Genomic DNA, 27183 nt, shown 5'->3' with positions numbered 1-27183 from the left:
CATGAGCACTATTAAGTGTTCTGGAATTCCCTTTCTTCACAGTGTTACCCATAATTTGTTATGATCCACACAGTCAAATGACTTTGCTTAGTCAATAAAACACAGGTAGATATCTTTCTGGTATTCTCTGCTTTCAGCCAGGATGCATCTGACATCAGCAAGGATATCCCTGGTTCTGCGTCCTCTTCTGAATCCAGCTTGAATTTCTGGCAGTTCCCTGTTGATATACTGCTGCAGCCGCTTTTGAATGATCTTCAGCAAAGTTTTACTTTCGTGTGATATTAATGATATTGTTCAATAATTTTCGCATTTGGTGAGATCACCTTTCTTGGGAATAGGCATAAGTATAGATCTCTTGTTGTAGTATGTATCAATAATTCATTCTTTTATTTTGTTGAATAATATTCCATTGTATGGATATACCACGTTTATTTTATCAGTTCATCAGTTGATGGTTATTTCAGTTACCACTTTTTGGCTATTATGAATAATGCTGCTACAAACATTTGTGTATAAGTTTTTGTGTGGGATCTACGTATTAAATTTTGGGTATATACTGAGGAGTGGAATTGATGGGTTATATGGCAATTTAAAATTTTTGAAAACTGCCAAATTGTTTTCTATAGCCACCATTTACATTCCCACCAGCAATATATGAGGGTTCTAATTTCTCCGTACCCTCACCAACACTTGTTATTGTTCACTTTTTTGATTATAGCCATCCTCATGTGCATGAAGTGGTATCTCTTGGTTTTGATTTGTGTTTCCCTGATGGCTTAATGATATTGAACATCTTTTCATGTACTTACTGTCATTTGAATATCTTCTTTGGAGAAATAGCTGTTCAAATCCTTTGCTCATTTTTAGTCAAGTTACTTGTCTTTTTATTGTTAACTTATAAGAGTTCTTTATATATTTTGCATACTAAATTCTCATCAGATGTATGATTTGCAATCCCTATTATGTAAGTTGTCTTTTCACTTTCTTGATAGTCTCCTTTGAAGCTGAAAATGTTTAATTGTGATGAAGTCCAATTTATCTATTTTTTCTTTTGTGATGCTCATGCTTTTATTGTAATAACCAAGAAACCATTGCCAAATTAAAGGTCATAAAGCTTTATCCCATGTTTTCTTCTTTTGAACTTCTGAAGTTTTCTTTTAAAGCTTCTTTTGTAGTTTTCTGTCTTATATTTAAGTCTATGATCCATTTTAAGTTAATTTCTGTAGATTATGTGAGGTAGAGTCCAGTCCAGTTCTTTTGCATGTGGATATCCAAATGTCCCAGCATCATTTGTTGAAAAGGCCATTCTTTCTCCCATTGAATTGTCTTGATGCCTTTATCAAAAATGAATTGACCATAGATATGAAGGCTTATTGCTGGATTGTCACTTCTATTCCATTGATATATATGTCTGCCCTTATGCCAGTAAAACACTTATCTTGATTATTGTCACTTTGTAGTGAATTTTAAAAGTGGGAAGTGTGAGTCCTTCGATTTTCTTCTTCAAGATTGTTTTGCTATTCTCGATCCCTTGCATTTCCATATGAATTTTAGGATTAGCTTGTCAATTTCTGAAAAAAGGACAGCTGGAATTTTAATAAGGATTACATTGAATCTGTAGATCATTTGGGGGCTATTACTATACTAACAATTTTAATTCTTCCAGTCCATGAAGATGAGAACGTTTATTTAGATTTTCTTTAGTTTGTTTTGTAGTTTTCAGTGTACATGTCTTACACTTGTTTGGTTACATTTATTCCTAAGTATTTTATTCTTTTTGATGCTATTGTAAGTGGAATTGTTTTCTTAATCTTTTTGGATTGTTCATTGCTAGTGTGTAGAAATACAGTTTATTTTTGTATACTGATCTTGTGTCCTGCAACCTTGCTAAACTTACTTATTAGTTCTTAATAGTTTTGTGTGTGTAGAAGTGGATTCCTTAGGATTTTTTATGTACAAAAGCAAGTCATCTGGAAATAGAGACAGTTTTACTTCCTCCTTTCCAAATCTGAGTGCTTTTTATTTCTGCCTAATTGCCCAGCTAGAACCTCCAAAGCAATGGTATTTTCAGTCTTATAAGAAACTGCCAGGATCTTTTCACAAAGTGGTTGTATCATTTTACATTCCTACCAGCAATATAAGAATTCTGTTTGCTCCAAATCCTTGCTGATATTTGATGTTGTCAATCTTTTTAATTTTAGATATTTTATTGGGTGAGGACTACCATCTTATTGTGATTTAAATTTGTTTTTGCTATGACTAATGATGTTGAGCGCTTTTTCATTTGTTTATTAGCCATTCCTGTATCATCTTTTGTGAAGTGTTTAAGTCGTCTGCCCACTTTTTAATTGAGTTGTCTTTTTATTATTAATTTTTTGTTGCTGTTAGTTGCCATTGAGTTGGCTCTGATTCATGGCAACCTGATGTATAATAGAACAAAACATTGCCCAAACCTGTGCCATCTCCATGATCTTTGATATGTTTGAGCCCATTGTTGAGGCTATTGTGTCTGTCAATCTCACTGAGGTTTTCCCTTGTTTTTGCTGATCTTCTACTTTACCAAACATGTTGTCCTTCCCTAGCAATTGGTCTTTCCATTAATAATGATGTGTCCAAAGTCAGCAAGATGAAGTCTTGCCATCCTTGCTTCTAAGGAGCATTCCAGTTGTATTTCTTCTTAGACTGATTTGTTTGTTCTTCTGGCAGTCCATAGTGTATTCAGTATTTTTTGCCAACATCACAATTCAAATGCATCAATTCTTCTTCTGTCTTCTTTTTTCATTGTCCAACTTTCCCATGTATATAAGGTGACTGAAAATACTATGGCTTGGGTCAAGCACACCTTAGTCATCAAAGTGACGTCATTGCTTTTTAGGACTTTCAAGAGGCCTTTTGCAGCAGATTTGACCAGTGCAATAGATTGTTTGATTTCCTGAATGTTGCTTTCATGAACATTGATTGTTGATCCAAGTAGATGAGATCCTTGACAGCTTCAGTTTTTCTCCATTTATCATGATGTTGTTTATCAGTCCAGTCATGAGGATTGGGGCCTCTTTATTTCAGCTCTAAGAATTTCATAATGTTTTCCTCAATAGAGTACTAATCCTGCTGTGATCCCTGCACTATTCTGATGACATGGGGGCAGAACTAGCTCTCACTTGGAAACTCACATCGTCCTGTTACTAAAGTTCAAGGAGGTTTCAGTTACTTTTAACCAGAGTCCCAGCTATTAGACCATCAAAAACAAAATTCTTATATATTTATAACTTTTCTCAATGAGATGTGCATTTAATAAAAATAATTGCCTAAAGAAGTCAGTGTGTCTCAAAACAATGATTCTTGAATGGTAGATTCATGGAATTCTTCAAATCCCAGCATGTTAGTGCCAGGCTACTCTGCCTTATGGTAAGGCTCACCCTCCGGAGAAAGCTGACAGTCTTGTGATTTTTCTCTAGCACAGCTCATCAGCTTTGGTTTAAGACTAGAGAAAGTATACAGTGGGATTGCTCAAAGGCTAGGGTTTTTCAGGGAGCACTGGCAGAGGAGAAGAGAATGAGGGAAGTGAAGGTGTTGGTAGCAGGACTTCCAACCAGTTCATTCCAGTTCAAACCCCTGCTGAGAATTTGCATTTCCACCCCAGATATATTGAATCACAATCTACATTTTAAGAAGATCCCCATAGATTCTTATGTATGATGAATTTTGAGAACCACTGCTCTACTAGTAAGGAGCCCTGGTAGTGCTGTGGTTAAGCGCTCGGCTGCTAACCAAAAGATCAGTGGTTTGAACCCATGAGCCGCTTTGCGGGAGAAAGATGTGGCAGTCTGCTTCCGTCAAGATTACAGCCTCAGAAACCCTATGGGGCAGTTCTACTCTGTCCTGTTGGGTCGCTATGAGTCAGAATCGACTTGATGGCAATTAGTTTGTTTTTTTTTTTTCTCTACTAGTGGCTCTCAGAATTGGTCCCTAACCAGCATCATTAACATTATCTGAGAACTTGTTAGAAATGGAAATTATCAGCAGGGGTTTGAACTGAAATGAACCAGTTCAAAGCTCTGGTTGATAGGAAAGTGATTAAAGTGATGAACTATGAGGTCCAGGCTGCAGAGCAGTGGTTCTCCACCTTGACTGCAATTTGGAATCACTGGGGAAGTCTTAAAAATACTGATGGTTGAGTAATTGATTGATGCAGTTGATTAGATGGCATAGTCATCCTGAGGCATAAAAGCTCTCCAGGTGATTTTAATATTTAGCTAAGGTTGCAAACAACTTATAGAGAAAAAGAAGTGAAGTTAGATAAGGGCTGATAGATTAAAGAGAGAATCAAAAGCCAAGTATTGGAGATCCCAGATATAGTAGGACTAATGTAGACCTATTTCTGTGTCTCAGAGATATTTGCTTTGTTTGTGAGTCCAGCTATATCTTTTTGGGGTTCTTAATATTTTAGCTTTCATTGTTATGTGTTTGAAACAGAGGGATGCGTCAAAGCACCATCTTAACTGGACGTTTGTAAGATTCTTAAGTGGCTAGTCAGTCTTCAAAGTGAAATGAAGACTTGCTCACTATCACTTACCTGTTTGTGAATTTCTTGTATTAGAATTCCTTGAGAAAATAGTAGACAACAAAAAGATAGTGAGCTCAACTTAGAACCAGGGATTCCTTTACTATTTGAAAAGCCTCATTCAAACATAGTTTTACTCACTGATCCATCCAATAAGAATCTCCTGAGTGCCTACTATGTCCAAGTCTCCATGGTATTGCTTCTAGGGATATGGAGATGTTCCCTGACCACACCGGTGGATTTTATTGTTTGTCACACTCTAACTTCAGGGGGCATTGTGCTTCTGCTACTAATGTTAAACTGTCTTAAAAAATTGAGCTCTATCTAGTGCCTTCATTTGTTTTATTTCATTTCCCCCCTTGGAGAAAAATATCTATTCTGTTACTTTATTGGAATGCCAAAAATGTTAATTAACTACATCAGCCAGAGCCCTTAGGCTTTGTAAGAAATTGCTTGATAAGGATATTTCAGGATGCAGTTCCTTCTGAGGGTGTGTTTCTGAGTTCACTGGGAAGATTTCTCCCACGTCAGGACATCTAAGGTGGTGTCCCCACATCAGCAGCCTGAGCTGGCAGGAGAGATATATATGAGGAGTGGAATGATTAGAAGTACTGAAGGGAAGTGCATCGTGGTATGGACGAGTACATCTCTCCTGGGTGAATGGATATGACTCAGTGAAAGTCATATTTTCTAATCTTGCCAAGAAAATAAAAAGTAGGGAAAATATTTTGGGGCAGTGGATTCATATCAAAGTGATATCATCTGAAACTCAAGTGGCCTTTTGTTTGTTGGTGCCTGGAGCACTTTTACTCCCCAGTGGGTAGAATTGATGTGTTTCTTCTTGGAGAGAGCTATCTCCACTCCCCTCACACTGGGCTTTCCAACTGGACTTGGAATGGGTTCACAGCTGTGGCCTAAACTTTTTCCTGGCAAGGCAGCACCACCCTTCAAAACACATTATTCCACATAGTATGGGCATGGATTTTCCTGGAACCTTTATATACTGGGGATTTGATATATTGGAGATCACATGGCCTTCTGTGGAGATGACCTTCACACTAAGTGAAATGACTGAGTGGTAGCAACGTTCAGACTCAGTATCTCGCTGCAGTCAGCATCATTCCTCCTGCTGTTCTACGGCTGCTATTAAGTTGTGTCCTTTACCCAACCTACCAGCTTCAGGGAACCACAGAGTTGTTAGGAATTTTGGTCCAGTATTTTAGTAGGTAAGATTAAACTGAGATTAGGTTACCTAATACAACGACTGCACAGGCTATGGGGTCAGGCTGACCTTAGTTCAAATCTTGCTAGCTGCATGGCTTTGGACAAGTCTTTTAACCATTTTGAGCCTCCGTTTCCAAGTCTGTAATATGGAAGTAATGTCCATCCCAAAGAGTTTTTAAAAGGCTATTAAGCGACATAGTATATTTAAAGTATTTTCCCTGTAACCCTTGGCCCTTAGAAAATTCTCATCAAACTATAGCTGTTATTAGCGTTACTTTCTTAGGGACATTTAAGGAATGTTCCCATACCATTTTTTTCCAAATGAATTGACCCTCTCCTGTGATCAAATTGGCTAATTGTTTAGTATCATGTGGATGCAACTTACGTGATCTATATCTGTGGTCTGTTCTACACTTAATCTTAACCAAAAGGCTGACAACCGATGTGTGTGGTCTACTCTAGAAGCTATTTGTTACAAGGTTTTTCCTTATGCCAAACAGTATTCTGAATTGGATGTTTAATAGTAGATGTTGATAATCCATTTGGAGATGTATAGACACACTCATACTTAGAAAGAACACTAATAGTAATGAACACTTATATTGCCTTCCTTCTTCAATATAAGAAAAAGTAAGTTTTATTTTTATCTTTTTTGTAATTAACCTATACCAGAGAAAATAGTTTCATTCTAATTTATCAAAAGACACGTTATTGCTATTCTCAAAGATATTTTTCAGTGCTTTTTTGATGAAGCTTATAAAAGGAGTGGTTATGAAGATTTCCAGCAAAGAAGAAGACATCAGTTGGAGCTGTGAAAACATCACTGAGGAGGGAGCTGGGAAATGTGGGTTCAAGCTCTGCCACCACTCCCCAGAGTTCCTTCTTGCTCTGAGAACTCCTGAGAGTCACGCCCCCTGTTTCTGTCCTTGTGACTAGTAACCTCCAGTCAACTGCCATCCCTACGTTAGCTCACTATAGCCTCTCACACCAGGCCTCTCCACTTCATTCTCTCGGCTCTGCTCTGGGTTAGCCCTTATTCCATCATTTTAGCTCAGAATGAAAACCGAATTAAACTTTGTGGTTCCAGGAAGGTTTAGCTCACGTTCTTCCTGGAGATAGAGGGACACCCTGTGTGTCAGTCTTTTTAGTTACATTTGAAAAACAGTACAGTTAACACTTGCTTTGCACAGTTCCAATATGCACAAAATTCAGTTACCATGGTTTAGGTAAATAACAGACCTCCAACAACATGGTTCAGATTTCAGTTGCCACGGTCTGTTAACTGTGAGTAACTGCATAAAGTACAAACTTTGCCATTATCCTTTCAGTCTGTGAATGACTGTCAATTACAGATGTGTATTGTGATCAGTGACCAACCGTGTCACTTCTTCCAAAGTCTTGACAATTGGTCTCTGTCTATCTGTAATTCACTTTAACCACAGACAGCAAAGCATGTAGTTGTGTTTCTCCCTTGTATCTCAGTAATAAGCCTACATGACATTTTACAAAAATGGATAATTCAAAGAATTAGCCAACAAAAATGAAACTGCAGCAAAGAAATGAAAAGTGATAATGCTAGAAGTAAAATTTGAGTTGAATGTAAGTAGCATTGTAAAAGAAATAGCTGATTGGTGAATGTTGACACTGCCACCTTTAAGAGATTCTAGATTTGTAGCCAGAGGAAGTTAGTGATAGAAAACTTAACCACATTAATGAGGAAAGTGCTTGTGACAAAAAGGATGAAGATGTCCCAGAGGAAGTGATGCCAGCAAAAAACTTCACACTAATTAAAGGAGCTCAATATTTCATAACATTGAAAGCACAGAGGTCAAAGTGTTAGAAGCTGATTCACACAAATGTGACAATTTGCCAAGGTATAAAAAAGATGCTTGTTCCATATCATAATTTATATGACTAGAAGATGGCAACTACAGTTTAAACTACCTTTGGTAACTATTTTTTTTATTATTATTATTTTTTATTGTACTTCAGGTGAAGGTTTACAGAACAGATAGTTTCTCATTAAACAGTAGTACACATATTGTTTCATGACATTGGTTAACAACCCCACAACATGTCAACCCTCTCCCTTCTTGACCTTTTTTTTCTTTTTTTTGGTGAAAATATACGTAGCCAAAGATATACCATTTCAAAAATTTCTACATGCACAGTTCAGTGACATCGACTACGCTCTTCCAGTTGTGCTGCTATTCTCACTTTAGATGAAGGTTTACAGAACAAAATAGTTTCTTATTGAACAGTACACATGTTGCACTATGACAATGGTTAACAACCCCACTACACGTCAACACGGTCCTTACTCAACCTTGGGGTCCCTATCACCGGCTTTCCTGTCCCCTTCTGCCTTCTAGTCCTTGTCCATAGACTGCTGTGCCTGATAAGTCCCGTTTTGTTTTATGGGGCTGTCCAATCCCTGGCTGAACGGTGAACGTCAGAAGTGACTTCACCACTGAGCTAAAAGGGTGTCTGGGGGCCATACTCTCGGGGTTTCTCCAGTCTCTTTTAGGCCAGTAAATCTGGTCTTTTGTGTGTGTGTGTGTGTTAGAGTTTTGTTCTACATCCTTCTCCAGCTCTGTCTGGAACCCTCTGTTGTGATCCTGGTCAGAGCAGTCAGTGGTGGTAGCCGGGCACCATCTAGCTGTACTGGACTCAGTCTGGTGGAGGCCTTGGTAGCTGTGGTCCATTAGTCTTTTGGACTCATCTTTTCCATGTATCCTGTTATCTTCATTCTCCCTTGCTCCTGAAGGGGTGAGACCACTGGAGTATCTTAGATGGCTACTCACAGGCTTTTCAGACCCCAGATGCTACTCACCAAGGTAGAATGTAGAACATTGTCTTTATAAACTGTGTTATGCCAATTGAGCTAGATGTTCCCGAAGACCATGGTCCCCACAGCCCTCCGCACAGCAATTCAGTCCCTCAAGGAGTTTGTATGTGTCTATGGAGCTTCCGTGACCTTTCCTGTGTTAACTATTTTTTAAAAAGAAATAAAACATTTTAGTTCTCAATGTTTCTAACATTTTAAATTGCAGTGTACTAAATAAATATTAATTTTACTATTTTTTCCCTTTCCTGTCTTAGTTTTCTAGTGCTACTATAACAAAAATATCACAAGTGGGTGGCTTTAACAAGCAGAAATTTATTTTCTCACAGTTAGAAGGCTAGAAGTCCAAAATCAGGGCTCCAGCTATAGTAGAAGGCTTTCTGTCTCTGTTGGCTCCGTAGGAAGGTCCTTGTTCCTTGGCTCCTTGGTGATCTTCATGTGGTGTGGCATCTATCTTCTCCCATCTCTGCTTACTGACTTGCTTGTTTAATCTCTTTTATATCTCAAAAGAGACTGACTCAAAACACACCCTACACTAATCCTGCCTCATTAACATAAGACAACTCATTCCCAAATAAGGTTATAACTACAGGCATAGAGGTTAGGATTTACAACATATATTTTTTGGGGAAGTAATTCAGTCCATAACACCTATAAGCTCATAAAGGAGCCCTGGTGGCACATTGGTTAAGTGCTGAGCTGCTAACTGAAAGAGTGAACCCACCAGGCACTCCAAGGGAGAAAATGCCTGGTGATCTCCTCCTGCAAAGATTACAGAATTTTAAACCCTGTGAGGCAGTTCTTCTCTATTCTGTAGGATCACTATGAATTGGAATTGACTTGATGGCACAAAACAAAAACAATAATACATTCATAACTGACAATAAGAGTTTTTAATGTTATGACAAAAATTTTGAAAGGTCACAGAACAAACATAATTTTTCCCGTTGGTTACTAAGATTGCTTTGCAGGGTCATTTTTATGGTCCTGCAGTACCATGCAAAGCGAGGACTGCCTGTAGTCTTGTTCTGACCCTGAGTAGAACCCACGTTTGTCAACGCCTGCTGTAGAAAGAAGACATTTCCTCATTCCTACTCTTGGTGATATTTGCGACAGTGCAATGACGTTGATGAAACAAAGCTACTGCTTTCTGCTTGCTCTCCTGTGGCTAGGTTCTTGTCCTGGGTGCTTCATCCATACTATGTGTGTCTATGTTCACCACTTCTTAGCACACTTATTGTAACTGTCTGCTTACCTGCCTCTCTCCCCTGCTGAGGTCTAAGGGCTGTCTGTGTCATCTTTTCAGGCCCAGTTCTTAACATTATGCATAATAGATCATCAATAAATATTCTTCCAATGAATGTCGAGCATATCATTTAGAGCATGCAGAAGGGTTTGTTTTTACTCTTTATAAATCAAGTTCCATTATCTGCCTTTAATGATGAATGTTTTAGTATATTGTGAAATTTTATGGGATTTGTCTCAGTGAATGACAATAAATATTAATAAATGGCCATATCTAACAAAGAAACTAAATATTGATATGTGTTAAAACTGAAGAGGGACTGTATTGCTTGATGTTTGTTTGATTTTTGTTTACGATCACAGTAGCTGCCTTATATGAAAAGTGAATAAATAGGACCTCTATTAGAAAGAGAGCAGAATCTGAGGGAGATTGGGAAGCCATGCTGGGAAGGATGGCAGTGGGCCATCTCTAAGTACTTTGGCAGCAGGAGCTTCAGGCTGCTCCTTCAACATCTCTGCTGTTAATGGGCTACAGATCCCAATTCCCAGCCTCTGTGTGTCTCTGCTCAAGTTCCAGATTCCCAGAAGCAAACTATCATTGGCCCAGCTGTGGCCTTGCAGATGGGAACAAAGAGTCTAACCAACTGGTTACTTGGGACCACCACTATGAGTTTTAGGGGTATTTCGTAGAGAAGGGATAATTGTCCTGAGCTAGGAAGACATCCAAAAAAGGTGATTGCTACCGTATTTTACTCTACAATGTGTTGTTTTTATTCCCATAGATTTTCACTTCGCTTAGGAGTTAAATTATTGAAAAGTCATCTTTCTAAATTAAATTTTTATAAATGGAAAGAGTTTTAAATGCTTTCCAAAGAAATTCTCTAGTGAGTGCTTTTATAACATAAATGCTCCCTATCTTCATTTAGTTTTGCAGGTTTTCATGTGAAATTCTGTTTAAGTCCTTAAAATAGTCTGTAAGTCCCTGCCATGATCTCTAGCTCTCTCCTGTGAGCTTGACCTTCTCTTCTACCCTCCCACCCTCCTCTCTGGCTTCTGTGCAGTTCCTTGAACACACCAGGGACATGTCCGCTATAGGGCCTATCGACCTGTTCCCTCTGCCTGGAATACTTTTCCCCCAGATATCCACTTGGCTTACTTTCCTGTTTCCTTCAGGCATTTGCTCAAAGCCTACCCTAACCACCCTACTGAACACTACAGCCAGCACCCTCCTCCTGAGCCCCTTACTCTACTCTACTGTGTTTTCACGTATCACTTATCAATTATTAACATTCCATGTAATTCATTTATTTATTATGCCGATTGTTTATTGTCTGTCCTTCCACCACTACGGTGCAAGTTCCATCAGGGTTGTTGTTGTTATGTGTCGTCGAGTCAGTTCCCACTCATAGCGACCCTATAGGACGAAGTAGAACTACCCCATAGGGTTTCCAAGGAGTGGCTGGTGGATTTGAACTGCCACCCTTTTGGTCAGCAGCCAAATGCCTAATCACTGTGCAACCAGGTCCCCTCCATCAGGGTAGGGATCCATATTTTGTTCAGTGATGTACCCTAAGCAATTAAAATGGTGTCTGGCACATGGTAGGTGCTCAGGAAATATCTGTTGAGTAAATGACATCTATCTTTTTTTTCAAAAGTGGAACACTCCATTCACATTAAAGGCCACTTAAGACGAATACAAGTTGCAATTACTTTGAGGTCACAAAAGATAAATGAGATTAGTGATATCTGTGGCAATGCCCAGCATGAGAATAGAGTTGTGTTCTTATTGTATTAGTCAAACAGTGAGGCATAAGGAAATATGAATTGTTGAGATTCTTGTTGAGAAATTTAGCTAGCCAGATGAAAGACAAGAAGACAAGAAGTTCTGTCACCTTCTCTGACTCTAGGCTTTGCATATTGAGTTTCTTACATTAATACCACACCTGCATGAACTGCAGGGCTACTGACTGTTTGCACAAACCAGTTTATTCTACTTTTTGTTGTTGTTGTTGTTGTTGTGACTTCTCATAGTTTGGTTTGAAGGCTTCCTTTTAACTACCAAAGTTACAAGGCTGTGCCCTTCACCTCTGTTGACAGCACCTCCTGTTTTTTTCCTAGAAAGAGCTCTGTGGCTGAAGATTTTAGGAACATCTTGAACTGAAAAGTGACAAGTTCTAGCACAGAGTGTGCTCTAAATAAGTGTAGCTGTCTTCTGTGTTAGCAGGGTGTGATTTCAAGCCATGGGCTAAGGAGAAAATGTTAAAATCATGCTGAAAAATATATTATTTCTCTCCTGGAAACAAGGCATTTGAGAAAACAGAAAATGATAGGCCAAGTTAGGGATGCCTCCCCTCTTGGAAAGACTGAGCTTTGATTCTATTTATTGCATGAAACGGAAATGTGAGGACATTGAGAGATGGACAGACCAGTGCCAAAAGGAGCTCACTCTTCCTGTATTCCCAATCAATGCAGAGCCAGGTAGGATCCAAACATGCTCATGCCCCATACCTGAAGATGGGTTCTTCAGTTGTCCAAGAATTCTGTTTGAGGGCAGACTGTGGGGGTAGCTTGCTCATGATCTGCAATTGAACCTCTGCGAACACAATGAGGATACCATTCAGAAAGGAGGGAAGTATGTTGACCTCTGTCTGTACCCAGTGGTACCATGGTCTCAAGCCCCATAAAGGGACTTTTCCCAAGGGTCTCTCATAATACCAGTAAAAGAAAGGAAATGTCTTACTGCAGATTTGCATTATTTAGCACATTTGGGCTATGGAACTTTACCACCTAAACCAGGTAACTCAAATCCCTGGAGTTCAATTTACTTCGACAGAATTTCTTGAGGACCTCTGATAATTAAAGGTACTTGATTCTCACTGACAAACTCAAGATGGTTTTCCCACCAGGGTCATTTCTTTGAAGTATTTAGAATTCACAATAGAATGAGGACTTCATTGTGGAGGGACAAGAAAGGCAATAATGTAGGTGAGTGTGATACAGAAAGTGGACTTGGGAATTTGAAGTCAGGGTCCATATCTGAGACCTTGTGCAGATTAAATAAGGATAAGTTCATGTTTTGGATAAACACCTAGAAAGGAGAAGTCATGGAAGAAGTGAGGGGAAATTAGTGCCCTTGTCCAGAAAGTCCTTGTGGAGGTAGGGACTGGGGAGCTTGTTCAATGAAAGGAGTAACTTTTGAGGTTCAAATTTTCTGAGGTGATTGAACCTACTCATGGTACTCCAATGGATTTTTTTAAAATAATTTTTTGTGTGAAGGTTCACACAGCAAATTAGGTTCCCATTTAACAATTTCTGCACAAATTGTTCAGTGATATTTGTTATATTTTTCTCAATGTGGCAACATTCTCATTATTTTCATTCTGGTTGTTCCATCTTCAGTAATCTAGTTCCCTGTCTCCTTACCTTCTCTTCTTTGCTTTAGAGTAATTATTGACCATCTGGTCTTATATAAATGATTTTTTTAAAGAAGCGCAGTACTCATGTGTGATATTACTTATTTTGTGAGCCAATCTGTTAATTTAGCTAAAAGGTGACCTCTGAGGATAGTTACGGTTCAAGTTTAAAGTGTATCTCAGGGCAATAGTCTCGGGGAGTCTTCTACTCTCAACTGGTCCAGTAAATCTGGACTTTTTAAGAAATCGAGCTCTGTTCCACATTTTTCTCCCATTCTGTCAAGATCCATCTATCATGGCCCTGAGTGGAACAGTTGATACTGATAGTCAGGCACCGTCTAGTTCTTCTGGTCTTAGGGTAGATGAGGTTGTAGTTCGTGTAGGCTGTTAGTCCTGTAGACTAGTTTCTTCTCTGAGTCTGGTTTCCTTTCTCTTTTGCTCCGGATGAGTAGAGACCAATAGTTGTATCTTAGATGGCCATTCACAAGCTTTTAAGCTCCCAGACACTATTCACCAAACTAGTATGTAAAACTTAAATTTTATGAACTATATTATGCCAATTGGCCAAGTTGTCTGAGAGTATGGTCTTGTCTTAGTTATCTAGTGCTGCTATTACAGAAATACCACAAGTGGATGGCCTTAACAAACAGAAACTTATTTTCTCACAGTTGAGGAAGGTAGAAGTCCAAATTCAGAGCACCGGTTCTAGGGGAAGGCTTTTTCTCTCTGTTGACTCTGGAGGAAGGTCCTTGACTCTTCAACTTCTGCTTCCTGGTTCCTTGTAGATCTTCATGTGTCTCGGCATCTATCTTACCCCATCTCTCCTCTGGTCACTTAATCTCTTTTATATCTCCAAAGAGATTGACTCAAGATACACCCTACACTAATCCTGCCTCATTAACATTACAAAGACAACCCATTCCCAAATGGGATCATAACCACATGCATAGAGGTTAGTATTTACAACACATATTTTTGGCGGACATAATTAAATCCATAACATTCCATCCTTTGGCCTCCCAAAATTCATTCTTTGCCACATGCAAAACACATTCACTCCATCACAGATTCTGAGTCTTCAACCCCAGAAAACCAATCCTTCGAGGTGTTTGGTTGTGCCTAAGAAGTATCCGAACTGTGCCCCCATGTGCTTTATTATATATGTGCATGCACACACATACATGTATATACATATAAATGCATCTGTGTATGCACACTTATTATATACATACCTGTCTTAGGCTGGGTTCTCTAGAGAAGCAAAACCAGTAAAGCATATAAATATATATAAAGAGATTTATGTCAAGGAAATGCCTCATGTGGTTGTAGAGGCTGGAATGTCCCAAGTCCATGGGTCAGGCTGGAGGCTTCTCCTGATTCATGTAGCTGCAGGGGTTAGCAAACACAAGATCAAAAAAGTCAGACAGTGGGGCTCTTGCTCACAGGCTGCAAAGACTGATGAATCCCAAGATCGGCAGGCAAGACTTTAGGTAATCTGCTAGCTCAAGTCCGAATAACCGGAGGTCAGATGAACAGGAGCCACCTGCAGGATCCAGAGTGAACAAAAGCCCACGAACCTTGCCAGAAAGTCCACCTATATTGGATGCAGACCACACCCCCCAAGGAAACTCCTTTTCAACTGATTGGCTGCTCACAGCAGATCCCATCATGGAGGTGATCACATTATATCAAATCTCATCATAGTGGTGATCACATCATTATATGACTGCCAAACTATATCATAACTGCTAAACCACTGAAAATCATGGCCCAGCCAAGCTGACACACAACCTTAACTATCACAATACCTATACACATATATGCATATATGCATACATAGGTAACCACACATGTATTTTTTGGTTGCCATAGTTGCAAAATTGTATAGGTCGTGGCATTTACCAAAAAAATTTTTTTTTCTCGTGTACGTCTCCGTGACATTATTTACTTGGATCAAGCTGTGTGCACTTCACCCACATTCAGTGTTACCTTTCCCATCACCAAAAATAACAAATGTCAACTATCTGGAGTGATTCCCTCCTCTCCCTCCCACCTCAATCCCTGGTAACCACCAATGAGCATTGATTTCTGTATGTATACCTGTTCCTGACTCCAGTCGATTTTGAAGACTGAACATATGACTCTGGACTTCTAAAATATATGATCACACAATGTTTGCCATATTAAAAGGAAGCATTCCAGCTACAACCTTCACTAAGATTATTATCGGAGACAGAAATGATAGGAGTGTTTAAGGTCTTATTATGGAAAGTGGATGTCCTCCTCAGTGATGTCCTACCCTTTGGCACTTAGAGACATTTCCCATAACTCTAGGTGAGCTTCAAAAAGAATATTTTAACAGCTGTATAACCATCCACTATGTGAATATGCCATACTTTATTTGACCATTTCCCAGTGGTCATTTATGTTGTTTTCAGGTTATTTTACATTATAATATCTATAAAATAATATATAATTAAATATATATTACTACAATGAAAAGGCATACAAATAAATATTTGTCCAATTCTCTATGTCTTTAAGATACATTGCTAAAAGTAGAATTATAAGATCAAAGGGTATGAACTCTCCTGAGATTCTTACTACATATTGGTAAATTGCTTTCCAGAAATATTGTATCAAATCAACTTGAAATGGCTAAGTCAACTGTGATGCTGTACCCACCTGAACATTTTCAAAAAGCCTTTGTCAGATCATTGATTACTAAGGATGTCGAGCAGTTTTACATGCTTATCAGCCATTTGTATTTCTTCTGTGTCTCCTTATCCATTTTTATTTTGAGTGATTAGTATTTGTCTTATTGATTAGTAATTTATAAAAAGAGATGGAGGGGAGCCTATAGATTAAGAGACATTTAAGAGACATAGTTTCAAGGTGGGAATCTTACTGGGATTATGCTTCAAAGTATAAAAAATCACATTTATGATACATTTGAATATTTGATGATGTAAAGAAGTTATTGGGGGATTTTAGGTATGAAATAGTATTTTGATTGTATTTGTTTTTAGAAGAGTCCTTATTTTAATAGATGCACACTGATGTACTTATGGATGAAATGATAGAATATCTGGGAATTGTTTCAAAGTAATATGAGAGTCGGGAAAGTAGTTAGGGATAGAGAGGAAACCAGATTGGCCAGGAGTTGGCATTTGCTGAATGTGGTTGGATGGGTACATGAAGGTTCATGATACTATTGTTTCTACTTTTCTGTGTATTTCTAATTTTCCCTTATTAAAGGTTTTTACAAATGTAATGGTGATGGTGGTACTATATGTCTTGTTTCTGATTTTAAATGAAACACATCTGGTATTTCACCAGAATGAATAGTATCGGCTGCTGGCTTAAAAGCCCTTCATGTTGAGAAACTATCCTTCTATTCCTAATTGTTTAAATCAGAAATGGGTGCTGAAAAATATTAAATGCCTTATCAATATATTGAGATTATTCTATGCTTTTCTTGTTAGACCTATTGTTCTGAGGTAGTCTTCCTCCTATTAATAGTAAACCCCTCAGAAAAACCCTATATATAGTTATTGTTTCACTCTCAGCAAATATTTACTGAGCATCTGGTAAGTGCCACCCTCATGCTGGGCACAGGGGACACAGAAGAGAACAAGACAGGCAAGTCCTTGCCCCCCTGAAGCTTAATTCTAGTGGGAGAGGTAGACCATAACTACATAAATAAATGAGTAAGTTCAAGTGGTGGTAAGGCTGTCTCTGGCTTTCTGGCTGGCAGAAAATCTGGGTTTCTGAGCCAGGGGACAATGAGAGGGGAGATGTGTAAAGTATTGCTACCTTCTTAGTGGGTGGGGCTGTGCTTTTCAAGGCAGCAAATTGAGGCAAATTTTCCTCAGTTTAGCTCCATAGTTCATGATCATTCTTTCCAAATTCTGGCAATAGTTGAGTGTTAGAATTAGTTTTTGAGATTGTTTTGTGTTCCCTTGTTTTTCTGTGTCATTATAGGTATTTTAGTGCTAAATTCAGATAGTTGTCCTCCTGGGATTGTGAGGCAAACACCTTTTGCACTGGAACCGTGTGTGTGTGTGTGTACGTGTGTACGTACCAGTTTCACCTGTGTCAATTATCCTTTTAACAATTTTACTGCTTAATCTACTTAAAAGCAAAGCTAAGTAGGAAGTTAAAGATATCTACAGTTGTAGTGAAGGACAACCACCACTAGACTTTTTGAGCATTTATTCTGTGCTCAGTCATTCAGTTCTCACAATGAGCTTACATGGCACTGTTCAGATCCTTGTCTTACAGTAAAAATCTTTGTAGATCTTTGAGATCTTTATCGACCAAAGAGATGAAATAACTTCTCCAAAGACCCACTGTTACCAAGTGGAAAAGCTGGGATTTGAACCCAGCAGCCCTCTCCAGAGGCCACATTTTTAACCAGCAGACCATAGGCCTGTTTGTAATCCAGTCTCTAAGATGTTGATTTCTAACAGGATGACCTTCTCTGTGTGTTTCAGGTTTTGCTGATCTTTGCAAAGGAGGACAGTCAGAGTGATGGGTTCTGGTGGGCATGTGACAGAGCCGGCTACAGGTGCAATATCTCTCGGACTCCAGAGTCAGCCCTTGAATGCTTTTTAGATAAGCACCATGAAATTATTGTTATTGATCACAGACAAACTCGAAACTTTGATGCAGAAGCTGTGTGCAGGTACCTTCCTGGATTTAATGTGCTTAGTAAATGTCCATTTAATAGTTGAAAATGAACTTCACTCATAGGTGTGTGTTTAGTTCCATCCCGAGTATTTCTAAAATATGTGTTGATATTTCTAAGCAGTATATTTGATTTCTGGGATGAAAGCTATAGCTCCTCTTGCGGATTTCTCTTGCCTTTTCTACTCTTCCACATTTGAGTTGCACTGAATTTGGAAGTGTGAGCTGGGCTCCAAAGAAAACTTCAGGGTGTCCTCCCCCCCTTGCCGAGTGTTGCTCATATTTGCAAGAACAGCATTAAAATTCACACAGTTCTTATTATATAGATATGGTTTGGATTCAAACCAGATATTTTAATCATTATTCTGTCCCAAAATGAGCATCAGCAATGTGTGAAATAGAAATTTTTCCCTCCCTGACACAGATGGTTAGATCCTACAGTAGGCTTCCCAGTAATGGAGCAAAGACAGCTACTTTGCAGCAGCAGAAAATCTTCCAGGGATCCAAACCCCCTGCTCCTTTATAGAAATACTTGCACTCTGGTCAGGAAAAGCATGCCTGTTCATAAATAAATGCATAGTCATAAGAGTTAGCACTGGTGAACCGATCAATTTAGCAGAAGTGGAATGCTTTGAAGCGAGAGGGTAGAGGTCACTAGTTAAATGCTAGACCAGGACAGACTCCATCCAATTACATATGGAACTGGAATTTTCTTGAATATTCATTAGTGAAATGAAAGGTGGGGAAATGGCTTCTTGGAACCATTGGTAACCTGACAAGAAATTAGTGGATTAGGACAAGTTTTTCCTCAAAGGCATTGCCTTTGCTATTCATTGGTGGTCTTCAAAGTTTCCCAAAGAAGAATTTTTCTTAAGGAACCTATTTTAAAATGTTTTACTGGTTTCACATAAGCTAATCTTTTTGCACATAAATACCTGCCTGTTTAATAATGTGCATATTTTATCATAAAATATTTGGATGGCATTTTTAACATTAAGAAATATTTTTAAATGCTTTTTGGGGTAAAATTGGGTCATTTATACTAAGTGTGCTTTTTTCTTGGCCTTAATTTACTTTTCATACAAGATTTTATATGCACAAATAGAGTGATTTGAGATAAGCATCAGCTATAGAAAAGTTAATAAGAAATCTTTTAATTCAGACAAAGCCAGTTTAGCAGATAAGTTTTACATTCTTAAGTATAAAGAGATGTGGCTCTGTTTCTTAACAAATGCATCTGTGACTTAGCTGCATAGAAAAACCGTGGTTATCTGTGCATTCAGAAGCCAGGTGTACATACCTCGTGATGTGTTTGCTGACTGTTATTGGTTATGTAGAGGCTAGTCAGGTTCCTGAGTGCTTCAATACCAGCACACGTGATAGTGATTTATTAAGATGTGGGGGGGATACACTCATGGCAGATACACATTTTTTATTGCCACATATAGCCCTAGATCCCTGACTTTTGAGCTAAACTGGCTGCCCCTTGCTTCCTTGCACCCCCGACTTCCCTCCCTCCCATTTCTCCCTTAGTCCTGTCAACCAAGAAGAGACATAGGCCTCTCTTACCAGGCCAGTTCCTTTGGAGAGATGAGAGAAAGAGGTAAACAGCAGGGAGCAACCCAAGAGATGGAAGCCAATCCCTAAAGAGGCCAAGAAAACATGTGCTCTGGCCCAGTTATGTTCATAACACGTTTTAGCTTCTGCTCTAGGGCCTGCCCCTTACAGTGTAGCCCAGCAGCATACCCTTGACACTTCATTGGGGTGGAATAGGCCCACTGAACGTGGGGAGTGGTGTTTTCCTGGAGATTAGAGCATGCCCCCGAAACACTGTGCATTCTTTTCATTAGGTGCTGACTGGAATTTCTGCTTAGTACTCAGTAGGCTCCTAAGTATAAAGTAAGTGTAGATTCACCCTAGCAGGACCTAGTCTGTAGGGTGGCTGGATGGGGTAGTCTGTGCTAGCATTGGAGGGATATTGACTTATCCCTCTTTCCTCTTGGTGAGTTAAGGATTCTCTCCAAAGGAACTTGTTCAAATACTATTTATCCATAAGGGGAAACTTCACTTCCCAGGAATATAATAGCTGATCATTTTCTTGAGCCTTCTGCCCTCATAGATGGAGGTCTCAAGGAATAGGACATGGGGAAGATACATTTTCTGAGAAAGGTCAGGAAAATTTGGAGTTGTCCATAGAGGATGAAGCAGTGTGAACTGGCTGTCCTTAGGAGAGAGGTAGTGCAAACACAGTAAAATGGAGAAGAGAGGAAATGCCAATAGCTAGAAAGAAAAACAAACACACTTTGTTTCACAGATTACTCAGGAGTAGCCTTGACCTTCCTTCAGTTCTTAGAGACAATGGTTCTCTTCTGAGGGATCTCAAAATAAGCAGAGGCCAGACTAAGAGAACAGGTCAAACAGGCATTCATATTTATACTAAGATTCAAGCATGTGACACTTTGTTAAAAGTTCGTCCAATTTATGACCCCCCCCCCCGACCAGAATAATCCAGAATCTGAGCTGTACTACAGCACATCTAAGAAGACTCAAGGACTTCAAAATTTAACATCTTTATATACTTTTATCCTGTTATAATCCAAGGACTAAGCTAACTATGTACATGTTTGTCATAGTTCAGCAAATATAACTACAGTGGCAGGAACTATATTACAATATTTCCCAGCCCGAGCTGATGACCCAGTTATTTAAAAGTATTTGAGCACAAACAATGGTACAACAGAAGAATGTGGACAACTTTTTGTACCTTCTTTAATAGGCTTTAACCTGCATTTGTATATCCAGCTGCCAGTAAACGCTTTAATCTTTATTTTAAGGTCAGCTGTCTGAACTATCTACTATTTTAAAAGGAAAAAGATCCAGCCCAATTAGCTCACCAAGTACAAACCGATAACTAGAGGATTGTAGGACTGCCAATTTTTCACAGAGTGGAATTTCAGTCAGAAACATGGAATTTAAGTGGAATTTGCCAGTTTTTGAAGTGGAAAATTGGCAGGTCTGACCTGTTGGATAATTGCCTAGAAGTTAAAAAAAAATTTTTTTTTAACAAAACAAAAAGATCATCCTAACCCACAAGGGCATCTTTCTTTGTTGTCTTCCATGCATTTTCAGACTTTTTCATTTAGAGAAAAATTTGATTTTGTGCCATTTTCAAAGTGAAGAAGTTCCATATTTGTTTAATGTTACAAAGCCGAGATCAACTTGTTTGACGTGGAGGCTTTTCATTGCAGGTCGATCCGGGCCACAAATCCCTCCGAGCACACGGTGATCCTTGCAGTGGTTTCACAAACGTAAGTGCACCCTCCCGTCCCCAGCTGGAAGTAGCACTGTTCATCTGAAACGTGCGTCTGATGTCAGCCAGTCTCTGAGCTTGCAAAGCAGTGGGCATTTCTTTGGCCCTACAATACCAACCTTAGCCCTTGCATTTGGGAGTTTTCTTTGTTTTACAAGTTTCTGGAAATACTTAGGTTTTTCTCTTTATCATATTTAATTGCTGTTGGCACACCCTCACACACCTCAGGAAAAAAAAGATTGCTCGTTATATACTAGAAATGAATAGAAAATCTGGAGAGGAGGAAGTTTGGAGAGAACACTGTTCTAATTTATCTTTGCTTTGAAGAAAAGAAATGGGAAAATGCTTGGTTTTCACTAAAGAAGAAGAAAATGGTACCATGAGAACAAAGAGGCACTAAATCTACCACAATATAAGGTTTGCGCAGTTTTTGTTGACACTTTTGTTTTGTGGCTAGAAGCAAGACAGAAGGATTTATGCCAGTGTTGGAAGGCAAAGAAGAAGGATTGAGCTGTAGGTTCAATTAGACTGTAGGATACAGAACTGGCTTTGCCAGGTTTATTGTTTGAAATGGCCAGCACTTAAAATAAAAGAACCAACAGGAAAAAAAGTTGTTTGTACAAGCTGCGATGGTTGGAATCTTTGCAAGTATCAAAATTTGTTGTAGTCACTTAATGGCTGTCATTAGCTTTGGAGAGAATAGACCTTAATTAGGGCCTAAGATCTGTTGCACTTGGCCCCATCATGATGTTCACAGCCTCTGCAACAAAGGAGCTGGCAAGCCAGCAACTCAGACAGGAGAGGCTAGGCCTCCCTCAGGCAAGGCTGGCTCAGGGCAGACTCGACGTACTTCATTCCAAGGCCCTGTTGGTACAGTGGAAAATCATGGTTTCAAAGTCTTTCTCTTACCAAAGACTCCTACCTACCTGCTACTCCTAGAGTGTTTTTTTAGGAGTTGTGTCTCTTCAATTTTTTGACACCTTCCACTGGCTGTGATCTGAGAAGTGTGGATAAATTGTCCACACTGGTTGCTTACCACCCCTCTACCCTGGTGGGAGATTGAATCCCTAGGGGAATGAGTGGGGGAACCCTAGGTGTGAAATCAGTCTTCCTTGATCCTCTTATTTATATTTTATCTTCTAGGGATTCTGAGATCTGAATAAGGTCTTAGAGTCCTGGACATGGAGACCAGAAGTGTGCTAGTCCACACAGCCTTTTCCCTAAGTCTGACTTATTCTACTTATTCCTGACATTTTTCCTATTCATATGGCAAAAATATTTACTAGTACTTGCCAAGTAAAGGATACTATGGCTTACCTCTTTTTCTTTTTTACCTTTTTTTTTAATAATAAAAGACTTCATATGTATATAAAGAGTAAAAGTAAAATGAATGGTGGTGTCTGATACCACTAAGGTGATGGAGTAGAACATTATTAATACCTTAGGAACCTTCTTTGTACCCCTTCTGTTTTCTCATTCAGAGAAGGGTAGAGCCTTGACTTCCTGAGGAAAAAAAGGAATAGGGAGGTCAGCTTTTCCCTGTAGGGCAGAAATCAGCTATAGGTAGTGCCTCAAATAAGCTCTGGAATTTGTCTTGCTATGTTCTGTCTGTTCCTCCACCCAGTCACTTTTATAAATCTTTCTTGCCTGTTTTCCAGGGCGCGAACCCGATGTTACTTGCTAGCTGTCTCAGAGATGCTGTTTCTCTTGTAGCAGTGGCAGCCTAGCTACAGCATGTCTTCATGATAGGAACTTTCCTGTGAAATGAGTGGCAATAAGTCCCTTGTTTTCTCTTTCTCCCTTCTAACTTGGCATTCCTGATGACACCTCCTCCCCGTTTGGCTGTGGGGTCATGCAGCCTATAATGTCAGTTGTCTTCCTCACACTGAGAGTTAGACCCAGCTAGGTCTTGGAGTGGGAGTCATGCTTTCAGAAAATTTGGGGGCAGAAATAGGGACTTGAGTCTCTAGGATGAGCAGTCCACTGCTCCCATCTGTTATTGAGCTTTGCTTCAGCTCCAAAGGGCAGCCCAGAATTGGAGCAGGCCACTCATATGTGCCTGTGGTGACAGTTTCAGGCATACTACTGGAGTTTTTTGTATTTATTGTCTTTGTGCTTTTTGCATTTGGGAGGCCAGTGTGGGAGTCAGAAGAAAGTTGTGTGTTTTCAGGAAGCTGCTCTTAGAGCTGAAGCTGTGTTTGCCTTGTCGCTGTCTCTCCATGTTTCAGTGTGAGGAGTCCTGGTTTGTATCTGCTGAGTGACCACATTTTCTGCTTTGCTGCAGATCGGGTGACCATGAAGAGGCCTCCGTCCTTCCTCTTCTCCATGCAGGCTTCAACAGGGTACGTAGACGCTGAGCCAGAGCCTCTCTCAGGTGCAGGCTTCTTACCCATGACTCTCTGATACCAGCAAAACATAATTGCCACATATGACTGTTCAGGGAATTACACTCCAGGACTATGAGGGAAAGGAAATAACCGTCTTCTAATGGGATAGTAACAAGCAGCTGCTAGTCACACTTTTCCCCTTTTCTTAGTTCTTAGTTACAGATATATAATGATATAAAAGCACATCTTACTGTATCAGATCAAAATTCCATAGTCCCAAAGTAATTTCATTTATAACAATATGACTAGATTAAATGTGTATGTGTGTGTGTGAGAGAGAGAGAAGAAGTGAATGAGTGAGTTTGACCATATATAAATAAGTCCACAAAACTGACATCCAGGTGCCATGTTCACCAGTGTCTGGGTATAACTTATACCATAGGGATAGACACATGACAGCTGAAGGTCTGGTTGTTGGCAAGTCTGCGTGTGTGCAAATGGAAAGAAGATGATGGAGTGGACTTAAAAAAGAAGGAAGGAGTGGGAAAAGACAATCAAAATATGAATATTTAAAATAAGTTTTTTTGTTTGTTTTTTTAATATGTTTTCAGTGAAGGTTTACACAGCAGTTTAGATTCCCATTTGACAATTTCTACACAAATTGTTCAGTGACATTGGTTATATTCTTCACAGTTTATGAGCATTCTGATTATTTCTGTTCTGGTTGTTCCATTTCTATTAATCTAGTTTCCCTGCCCCCTTAAGTTCTCATCTTGTTTTAAAGTAATTGTTGATCATTTGGTCACATATGTTACATTTTTTTAATTAAGTTTGTTTTTATTGTGTTTTAGATGAACATTTACAGCACATATTAGTTTTTCATTAGAAAATTTTATACACAAATTGTTTTGTGACATTAGTTGCAGTTCCTGCAGTGTGTCAGCACTCTCCCCCTTTCCCTTTCCACCCTGGGTTCTCAGAGTCGATTCTTCCAGTTTTCTTGTCCCTGCCTTCTTGTCTTTGCTTTTGGGCAAGTGTTGCCCATTTGGTCTCGTATACTTGATTGAACTAAGAAGCACATTCCTCACCAGTGTTACTGTTTATTTTATAGGCCTGTATAATCTTTGGCTGAAAGGTGGACTTCAGGAGTTGCTTCTGTTCTGAGTCAGCAAGGTGTCTGGGGGCCATAGTCCCCCAAGAAGTGTATTTTTTAATGGAGGTCCTTGGGTGGCACAAATGGTTTGTGCTTGACTGAGGTTGGCAGTTGGAACCCACCCAGTGGTGCCATAGAAGAAAAGCCTACAGTTTGCATAAAGACTACAGCCAAGAAAACCCTGTGGAGCAATTGCCCTCTGCAACGTGTTGGGTTGCCATGAGTTGGAATTGACTCAATAGTGATGGGCTTTATATTTTGTGATGTTAAAAGAAAACAAATCCTTACAGAAAAATTATGGAGGACCTTACTTGATGTGTTTGTTTTTTTTTTCATAATAGCATGTATTATAAATAAAAATAAAAATATTTGTCTTTGAAAAATAATTGAGTAGAGATCCATAGTTGACTTACGCAACTTTTACAGATAATTTAAACTTAAGTATATGACCTGTAGCATCCTGTGAGCTCCTGGTTTAAACCATAAACATCAGCAAAGAAAAAGTTTTGAGTGACAGCTACAGGAATAGCACTTACATTCAACTTGAAGATTAAGATTAATTACTCCAAGTAGACTTATCAACAAACTAAATAACTAGACTTCCCAGTATCTCAAGGTCTTTTGTAATAGGGGTAATCTGAGTCTCAAATAGATGATGTGATGTGTCCTTTCACATAAGACCTTCAAAAATACAGTACTGCCTGCGCCTTGTGAATTGTGAAATTCCTTTGGGTGCTTTAAGTCATGGTGCTTTGTCACCCTGCGGTGTAAAAAAAAAAAAAAAAAAAATCCCTTCTTTGTTATATATACAGAGAAGCATTTGTGATGCAGTTGTTTTGTGCTTTGGTGTGCTTTAGTGTGAAAGTAGCAGTGCTGTAAAAAATATTCAAGACAGTGTTTCACAATATGCAGTAGAAAGGAATGTTTCTAATTAGCAATGTTCTTCACTCGCCTGGCACTTTCCTTTTGTGTCTGTCATCTCTTCTCTCAAAGGTTGGCATTTCATTCTGAAGGCTGCTCTTATGTGCTGTTGTATCTTAATGAGAACGCATAAGACAATGCCTTTGATTTTTGGAATGCAGAGTTGCAGAAGAAAAGTGGACAAAGAAGCTGTGTGGCTGAGACTTATTTACTTACTCATTTTCTGAGAAATAGTGCTAAAATTAGTTACACGTTCTGTTCCCCAAAGTTGTCTTCTGTTTCCGAAAGTTGTCCTTCAAGTCTGAGTTAGGACATCAGAGTAAGGGCACAGATTTTCCTCATTAGCTGGGGACTAATTGGAGACGGCAATGATACCTTTATCCTGTGTCAACTAGGACCCGTGTAGGTGCTATTGGGCATCCTTTAATAATTCTGCTTTTTGTTCAGTGATTCTTCTTCCAGTGGGTATAGCGATTGGTGTAGTTTGGAAGGTTAGAGTCTTGTCCTGAGGGCAAGATTGTGGCAAACCAGTTGGCACTCTTTGGGAGCAAATGCTATTACGTAAATTTAGGAGGGGAAGTTACATTGTTTTCTTTTTATACATTTTGTAACCTGTCCGTGCTGCTCTAGAAGGTTTAATTTCTCTGCCCCCTGGTATGTTGCTGATTTCCTCAGTGAGCTCCAGTGAATAAAACCCTCTGTGGGAGCATGGAAGGCATCACCTCTCAGGGACAGCCTGGTATTCACACCACCAGGTGCCATCACGGCTGTTAACAGCTAGGTCAGTGCACCCTGAAATAGTTTGGGGTTTTATGGAGGCTTTCCCTCCTGAGTTTCTGTGGTGTGAGAGCTGCTGTGGCTCATCTCCAGGTGGCTAGTCTCCTTTTTTAGGCAAAATCCTGCCTTTGGCAACTCTCTACCCAAGCACCCTTCCAAATATGCCAGCTATTCTTGCCTTCTGTGAGGATTGTTTCCCATCTCTGAGTTGTTTTGAATGTATTAAATCATTTGCTGAAACTCAGCCCTGCATTGCTGGCTAATTGGCTGGCGCTTCAGTCTGTGGTCCCTGAGTGGGGATCTGGGAACAAGTTGTGCATCAGATCTTCCATAACAAGTCCTCTCGAAGCCCTTCGTAGCTGCACGTAAGAGGCCCGCTGCGCTGTTGTTCTGTCGTCCGGAGCCTTGTAGTAGCCAGCATCTTAGCATGGGCCCGTTGTAACTGTTTTTTAGCTCAACCTTTGCCTGCCTCTTTTTTCTATCTGAGATGGTCTTACTCAATCCAGCAGGTATGTGTGGTGCACTTACTGTGTGCCGCGCAGCGCACTAGGCATGCCAGGGATACAGATGTAAGACAGTTCTCCGCCCTTGAGAGGCTTCCTGTGGAGGAGGAAGTGGGGAGCTGGCATTTATTATTCGTCAGGCTCAGTTCTAGGTGATTTGTTTAATCCTCATTTTTGCAGAGGAGGAAACAAGCTCAAAATGACTAAATAGCTTG

General features: G+C 39.5%; 1 protein-coding gene across 1 annotated transcript in view; it reads left to right on the top strand.

Moving 5' to 3' along the window:
* The window catches only part of PDE8B (phosphodiesterase 8B), a 299340-nt gene that overhangs the window by 150370 nt on the left and 121787 nt on the right, over positions 1-27183 (top strand). The window contains exons 3-5 of the mRNA XM_023729447.1: positions 17785-17975; positions 21226-21285; positions 23572-23629. Of these exons, the coding sequence (XP_023585215.1) occupies positions 17785-17975; positions 21226-21285; positions 23572-23629 (309 nt within the window). The remainder of the gene's footprint in view (positions 1-17784; positions 17976-21225; positions 21286-23571; positions 23630-27183) is intronic.

Source organism: Trichechus manatus, unplaced genomic scaffold (genome assembly GCF_000243295.1).
Source record: "Trichechus manatus latirostris isolate Lorelei unplaced genomic scaffold, TriManLat1.0 scaffold00029, whole genome shotgun sequence".
In the NCBI taxonomy this organism is placed as follows: Eukaryota; Metazoa; Chordata; class Mammalia; order Sirenia; family Trichechidae; genus Trichechus; species Trichechus manatus.
The sequence above is the reverse complement of the archived record's forward strand: the minus strand, read 5'-3'. Positions and strand labels throughout refer to the sequence as shown.